This window comes from Tachysurus fulvidraco, chromosome 9 (genome assembly GCF_022655615.1).
Source record: "Tachysurus fulvidraco isolate hzauxx_2018 chromosome 9, HZAU_PFXX_2.0, whole genome shotgun sequence".
NCBI lineage: Eukaryota > Metazoa > Chordata > Actinopteri > Siluriformes > Bagridae > Tachysurus > Tachysurus fulvidraco.
Genome location: NC_062526.1, coordinates 6,752,977 through 6,761,317, shown reverse-complemented (window position 1 = coordinate 6,761,317; position 8,341 = coordinate 6,752,977). Strand labels below are relative to the sequence as shown.

At 36.7% G+C, this 8,341-nt stretch overlaps 1 protein-coding gene across 2 annotated transcripts; it reads right to left on the bottom strand.

Annotated features, from left to right (window-relative positions):
• Positions 1 to 718: 718 nt before the first annotated feature.
• On the bottom strand, positions 719 to 6,223 carry isl1a (ISL LIM homeobox 1a). Of its 2 annotated transcripts, none has more exons than XM_027162781.2 (6): positions 5,897 to 6,223; positions 5,251 to 5,440; positions 4,319 to 4,578; positions 2,266 to 2,549; positions 1,954 to 2,121; positions 719 to 1,798 (listed from the first exon to the last, which is right to left on the bottom strand). In XM_027162781.2, exons 1-6 carry the CDS (start codon positions 6,198 to 6,200, stop codon positions 1,682 to 1,684), a joined length of 1,323 nt encoding a protein of 440 aa, XP_027018582.2. In that variant the 5' UTR covers positions 6,201 to 6,223; the 3' UTR covers positions 719 to 1,681. The 2 variants fall into 2 exon arrangements, with proteins under 2 accessions (XP_027018582.2, XP_027018581.2); XM_027162780.2 differs by having other exon boundaries at positions 721 to 1,798; positions 2,266 to 2,552; positions 5,897 to 6,219.
• Between the last annotated feature and the right edge of the window lie 2,118 nt (positions 6,224 to 8,341).

Sequence of the window (8,341 nt, the reverse complement as noted above, 5' to 3'; positions counted from 1 at the left end):
ATGGAAACTATTAACAAATGCTGTAAGGTACATAATTTGGACCTAAAGCTCATTACTCTTAAAGTTAATTAAAAGTACAAGACAGAACACCTTTCCTAGCTAGGCCTACAGTTTGGTGCCTTGAATTATGAAAATGTGCTATTTAGAACACATAATATCACCAAAATTACAGATAATTACTGAGTATTTATAGCCAAATGCACACATATAAACACTATGAGTTTGTTTAGTACAGCAAAACCTGATGTTCTGCAAGAAAAGAGTGGTTTCAAGGTGAGGAAAATGATTTCAATACCAATGCTTTTGAGAAACAATCCATACTGATTCGTTTTATTTTATTACACCGAGTCTGTCTCTAACTAATAATTAATATGAGCAATGTATAAAGGTGTTCATGTTTAATGTTTAGAGAGTGATTAGTTAAATATTATTTATACGTTAGCTTGTCCTTAAATTTCATTCAGGAAAAATAAAACGACTTGTATTTAAGATTTAGTTGATTTTAATAACTGTCCCACTATATAACAAATTAAAACGTTCATTAAATCTAGACGATTAAAAAAAAAACATAAAATCTTATTAATGTAATTAAAATTTATATTTTAAAAAAATAATTAATATAAAACTTTTAAGAAAGTTTAATTAACTTTTATTGTTTAAATATTCCTGAGGATCTACATATGGCGCTGCTCCATACATCATTTATTTTGCAGTCAAAACGACAGGACACATAATGTCCGTATAGATGATTCGGAGTCGACACTGTAGTTTTCCTCTTTTTTACTTCAGCAATTAAAGATACACAAAAGTGGCAGGTCGTAGGACAATAAATAATAAATTATTTTTGTAATATTGGAACAAACAAACAAACAAAAAAAGATCTCCGCTGTATGACCCGACATATTAACTTAAAACTATACACATCTTTGGGAAATAATAATAATAATAATAATAATAATAATAATAATAATAATAATAATAATAATAATAATCTCGGACGGACACATACACGTAAAATTCCCACGCAGCTTGTGGTCGAATAGAGGTATACCTTGTTGCAATGCTTTAGTAGCCTACTTGGGCTTTTTATTATACCATATAACAATAAAAGCGGTTAGACTCGGCTTCCAGGCCGTCCTCACACTTTCAGTGTTCAGTGAATAAATCTCAGTTGTTTTAGGGAAACCGGTTGACGAGTCAGCAGTTTGTTTGGGCCGCTCATGCTGCGCTGTACGGATTTAGAGTCCTCTTAGGTCTCATCTTCCTATGAGGCTGATTTGTCCAAAAAATAAAAAATAAAAATAAAAAGGTCAAAAACGCCTCGGGTTGTTTGGCAAAAGAATATAGCCGACCAGTTCCACCAGTTCCTGCGTCGTGTAGGCCTAAAAGTCGAAGAAAAGTACATTTTGACATTTCGGACCCGGTGTAGGTCTACATCCGCCGGATGCTAGCGTTTTCCGGTAACGCTTGTCTTCTCGTGAAGTGTCTTTTCGCTAGAGCGCCTTTCGTTCCCACGATTGTCATCACAGTGTATAAACGCGACCAAGGGCTTGTTTGGATAGAGAAGCCCAACGGAATTGGAGGTCTGTCGGTGTTATTCGGGGGTGTAGCCTCGGTGAAACAGGGACTCGACGACGCTCATTTTCCTCTGATTCTGGAAAGGAAGATTAATCCGAATCGTCTAAGCTTCGATGGGACTGGCCACCATACTGTTTGGTGTATCTGGCAGTTGTGAGGACATGGATGCTACTTCACTTCCTGTTGAATTCGATCCTGGTCCTCCTTCAGAAAAATTCACCTAGAATAAGCAAATTATGATTATTATTATTATTATTATTATTATTATTATTATTATTATTGTTGTTGTTGTTGTTGTTGTTGTTGTTGTTGTTGTTGTTGTTGTTGTTGTGTCTGCAAGCTGCGCTTTTACGCACGGATATTACGTGCTCTCACCAGTTGCTGAAAAGCCGGTTGGTCGATGTCGCTCTGCAGTGCAAAATCGCTAAGGACCTTCCAGGGAGGCTGATAAGTCTGCACTTCCACAGGGTTCGCCTGTAATCCGCCGTCGTGCCTCTCTGGACTGGTGGCCACCATTGGAGTTCCCGTCATTCCTTGGATGTTCTGCAGAAAGCACGAAAACCCATCGATTTTAGAAAAGAATAGTTGTGCGTACAAATGGATACGCATGCACCTGCAAGCTTGCATCTACATGATTACTACATGATTCCCGCAGCGTTGTGCTTTGTTTTCAACATTCGCACTCACCGTCTTGTCGTTGGTTTGCTGCTGCTGGAGCTGCTTCATCAGCAAACTGCGCTTCTTGTCTTTGCAGCGCTTGTTCTGAAACCAGACACGGATGACCCGCGGGCTCAGGCCCGTCATCTCCACGAGCTGCTCCTTCATGAGCGCGTCGGGCCTCGGGTTCGCGTTGTAGCACGTGCGCAAAGTGTGCAGCTGCTTCTCGTTCAGCACCGTGCGCACGCGCGTCGTTTTCTCGGGCTGCTTGTGCACGTGCGGGCGCAATGCAGGCTGGCGCGCCGAGATTGGCTCTGCTGCAAAAAAAAAAAAAAAAAAAAAAAACACATGCGCGCACACACACACATACACACACACACACACACACACACACACACACACACACACACACACAGACGCCAAAATGCAATTAGGTCAATAAATATGACAGGTAGTTTTAATTTCTGCAAACATGACAGATGTGAGCTTGCCTCGTTCTATTATCGCAAGACGGGGAATTAGGGCTATAATAGGGCTAATTAATGTAATTGCGACATATATTTTTGTGACAAACTGCGAATTATACAGTATGCCAAAATATAGAACACATATCCAAATTATAATATTTAAGCTATTAAAATCGTGAAAACATTGTTCAAACAGACCATAAAGTTTACACTATACATTGTCAACAAATTCCGTTTGACTTCTTTCTGTTTTCTTTCCATGTTAAAATTTTGTGAAAATTATTTTTTAAAATTATTGCCATTAAATGGCTGATATGACAATTTCTGCTCGCATTTGGGTTTTTGCGATCCCGTGGACCGATGCGTTAGATTTATGGCACATAATTCACCAACATATGCAAATGTTTAAACTTTTACATTACACTTTTAGAATGACTATGTAAACTACTTACAGGTCTGAACGATTTAAAATCTATCGAAAAAAAACACCTGTAAATAGATTTGTTGCATCATTTCTGCAAACATATACCTTGATAGCAAATATATTCATAAGCATTTCAATGCAATCAGCTCTACACTGGACATATCACACACCACAAAGCTGTAACTGTAAACAGAATATCAAACAGTTTACTGTATTTGGAGGACTTTGGAGAAGTGGAATAAACCTGTGTAGAATGTGCTCTGGGAAAATTGCCCAGAGTTTATATCCAAATACATCAAGCAGAAGATAAATATCCTTTACTAAATATAGATAAAATTCAACTTTAACCAACTATGTGGGATTTAATGTACCTAAAGATTTTTTTCATTAACATGCATATCTAAATATTGAACGATTTCAAACATTCGCATATTCCTATAATATAAAAAATATAATACACAAACCGGCATAGTTTTTAATCGAATGGTTGGCTGTGGACCAGCGGAAGAATATCACTTTCATGCATGAATAGCCGAATTCAATAGCACTCAAACTGTAGGAAAAATGAAACGTGCAATGTTGACAAACCTCTGACAACCGCCTGTTAGTTTAGTAACCTTTTCATTTCAAAGTTCCTTTATCCTTTAATACTTTTTATATTACGAAAACTGTTCATTTATCTAAATAACAGGCTATTTGCCCTATCAGCAGTTTTGTCAATATATAACTAGGATACTTTATTAAGGAAAATCTATTAAAATATAAATAAAAATAAAAGATAAGTATGATTTCTGGCCATTTTATTCAAAAGATTTAATAAACAAAAATGTCCCATTCATTATGAACAGTCAGTCTGAGCTATTAAGATTCAACCAAGCAACTAAGATCAAGTAAAATAATGGAAAACTCAAATAAAACGCTATGTTGTGTGATGGCATCCTTAGAATTTAAACCAATTATTACTTCACCTACAGAACGGACGCACAGCTCCGCTTAAGCGTTCATGATAAATAGAGTGATTTTGTTCATGGGTCAATCTAAAAAAGTACAGCCAAAAGTCTAAAACCGACTACAAAACTGGAAGTCTTATATATTCCCCGAGCTTGTGCAAGGTGAGAGTGGATAAGAAACATTATTCGATGAAAGTCATGTCATGCTTAGCACCTTAAAGCTTGAATAAATGAAAGTTTACCTGCCATCTGTAAGGGACGGGCCGGGTGCAGGGGACTGAGCGGCTCCCCAGGCGCCATGCTGGCTCTCTCCACCACGTCGTGATCGGCTCGGCAGAATAGGCCGTCCTCACGTAGAGCGAACTCATCGCCCGGGATCAACTGTCTGCTGCACGCCACGCACCGGAAACACTCCACGTGATACACCTTAGCGCGAGCGCGCATCACAAAGTCGTTCTTGCTGAAACCGATGTTGCATTTCGCGCATTTGATTCCGTAGAGTCTGGAAAAATGAGACCCGAAGTTCAGTGGACAGGAAGCAGAGTGTGCAGCACATCCTTAAAATTTAAGATAATCAATGAATAAAATACATGCTTGGAAACACATAAATTCAATTGGAAAAAGTATCAGTATTAGAATTATTGTTTTGCAATAATAATAATAATAATAATAATAATAATAATAATAATAATAATAATGATGGTTATTATTATTATTATTATTATTATTATTGTTGTTGTTGTTGTTGTTGTTGTTGTTGTTGTTATTAATAATAATAAATTAAGTTAGTCTAAATAGAATGCTAACTGTTAAATTGATCATTAAACAAAATACAATAAAACAACATCCGATACGATTAGTATTTATTCCAAAAAAATATCTAACAAAATTTTAAAACGATGAACATTTGTTCATTTAAGACACCATCTTTAGTAGCATATGAGGTTATAGTTTGTAGTAATTTGTTATCTCGCCCTGCGCATGAGCACACAGCATAATTACACTCAAGCTCCACTGCATTAGCATATAGGTGCTTTGGTGTAAAGACTAGGGACAGGGCACGAGAATGACAGCGTGAGCTCGAGCCGCAGCTTCGTCACTAAATCATGAGACCTTCTTTTCTTCTTCTTTATTTAAGTCCTTAAAGGTATGTGGCTCAACATGTCTGTCTTACCTGATGTAGTCACGTTTACAGTACGTCTTGCCGTCCCGGACAAAGCAAGTGCATGACTCGTCCAGATACTGGTTACACTCCGCGCATTTGAGACACGCCGCGTGCCACTCGAGGTCGGGCGCCACGCGCAGGATGTACTGGTCGTGGATCTGATTCCCGCAGCCCACGCACAAAGAGACCAGGCGTTTCTCTGAACACCAAACACACACAGGAACATATAAGGAAGTTGTTCAAATGTTATTGTTAAAACATAATGTTTCATAATGTTAGTGCAGAACAAGCTTGAAATAATGTCGTGGAAGAATTTAATTGGTAATGAAATAATAATAATAATAATAATAATAATAATAATAATAATAATAATAATAATAATAATAATATGAAAACGTAATAAATAATAATGTTCATGTCATTGTCAATTGCCTGGAGTAAAGAATAATAAAGCCATATATATATTTTTTATTATTATTATTTTGAGAATTGAGAAAGCAAATAAATAAACAAACAAAAATAAATAAATAAACAAAAAAACATTAGTGTCATTCACTAATAAGCTTTTCGTTCCAATGACAACAAATCAATGCATAATCTCCAAATGCATGCAGCATCTTTACATAAGCTTAACAAAAAGTGTTAAACAACTCACTTTTTGGTGGGTCCCCCATGTCTCCCATGTCCAGAAAGTAAGGCGGTGTTAGGTCCACTTTAAAAACGGAGCGCAGGCCCGTAGTGCCCGTGGTTTCTGGAGAAAAAATACAACTGCGCCTCCGAGGTGTAAAACTTCCCGAAATCGAGATTAGAGTTCGGGCAGTACTTGTGTGTGGGTGTGTGTGTGTACATGTGAGTGTGTGTCTGAGCTCCAGCGCATCGAGAGGCCGCTCCTGTCCGTATCTCTTGTCTTGTCTCTCTCTCAAAACTCCACCGGCTCCGACTCTTCTCTCTCTCGCCATTGGACTGACGTAGGACAGCTACACGTCACGCTCACGCGCTTCTGATTGGTTGTGAAAAGGAACGAGCAGCATGTCTCATTAGCGCAGCGCGAGCGCTTACGGGAGCCGCGCGCTCCTGTTACTGCCTTTATTTCGAGCCTTAATTCGTCCGATTCTGGAAAATGGCCTGTACTGAATTATATGGTTTTTTTTTAATTAAGAAGGACAATTACTAATAATAAGAAATGTCAATATATACCCTAGAACAATACAGTATTTGTGCATTTTGCTGTTTGCAGTAATAATAATAATAATAATAATAATAATAATAATAATAATAATAATAATAACAACAAGAAGAATGAAAATATCTATACTACTACTACTACTACAACTAAGACTACTACTACTACTACTACTACTACTACTACTACTACTACTAATAATAATAATAATAATAATAATAATAATAATAATAATAATAATAATAATTGTAATTATTAGTAGTATTATTATTATTGTATAAAATATTTATATCATATATCTACAGGTTTATTGGGACATGATGGCGCATAACATGATAACATGATACTGTGACTGTAAAGCGAGTTTGTACACTTTTTTTTTTGTTTGTTTGGTTTTTTTTTTGTTTTTTTTTGGAAAGTTTACAGTACAGGCTGCAGGTCTTTATTTAGGGACAGGCACACGCCTAATGACTGAAATCCACGGCACGCTTCTGGGTTGTAGCTATTAAAACCCAAAACGCAATTACGGCGCGTAATTGCGGATAATGAGCGTCTGAAACGACGTGAGACACGTGGTAACCGAATCTCAGCGGAAGAAGATGACTGGTTTATGTGGAGAGAAAGAAATAGAGAGCAACACTATACTGCTCACCTTTACGACTAACACACAACCAAAAATCGAATAAAAAAGTATTTTAAATGCAGAACTAAAATTGCATTGTCAAAATATTTCTTCTTTTGGACGAATTTAATATAACAGAAAAAAACATCAACATATCACATTTCAGAAAATGTTTTCATTTTTTCATAATAAAAAATGTAAACACATTTTAAAATATAACAGATCCAATTTCTTATCAAACTCGTGTTTTATATGTAGGCGCTAGAGAGAGAGAGAGAGAGAGAGAGAGAGAGAGAGAGAGAGAGAGAGAGAGAGAGAGAGAGAGAGAGAGAGAGAGAGAGCCTTAAATCAGTCTGTTAGCAGCAAGATCCTATCCTTTTAAAGATAATATAATAACAAGTAGATAATGTTTAAACAGATATTAATTTTATTTACCACTTGTTTGATTTCCCTAGTGCTTAGTGTGCGTAATGACTTTATAAACCCAAACAAAAAATATGCAGGTCTGTGAAAATGACTATTGATTATCACGATATTATGCTGTATTTTTGAGCTAGACTTTCAGCCCCTGCCAAAGTGTTAGAGGCTACATTTCTTCTCATAGCTCTATTAAAATAATCTTCTCTTCCTGCTCTGTTAGTCTGGACTGGGTGATGCACTTGACTGAGATGAGGAGGCTGAGACGCACAGCAGAAATAAAGGAGACACACACGCCCTCTTGTGTTGGCAACAAGGCCCAGTGTAACCAACCACCAAACAAAGGCAAGCTGAGGTGACTAAACATCTATAGCTCGTTGCATGCTCAATACAGATGGCTACATTCTTCTGTGCTCTCTTCTTTGATTGTTGTTTAATGGTTAAATCCTGAACATATGGTTTTACTATAAGAACAATCATATTTCCTCTATGGTGGTCTTGACAACTCAACACTGCTGACTCTCATGTTGAAGGTCTAGCACTTGCATAATGTGTATGTTTGGTTTATTTATACTAATGAGTGAGTGATGCTTCATATGATTTGTGCATTTTAAAATACAGATGCAGAGCCATGATCCTAATTCTTTCCTGCATGTCATTAAAGTATACAATAAGCAGGCAATGTATTATTTTATTCCTTATTCAGCAGTTTATATAAGTTTGGAAATGTAGTAGGCGTAGTAGCCTATTATACGTATATTATCAAATCTTTTTAGCTGATTACAGGAAACATTCAGTTATTTCTTGTGTACTTCTTATTATGATGCCTTTCCACATCATTGCACTCAAATGTACATTCTCTCTCAGATTCTCCACAG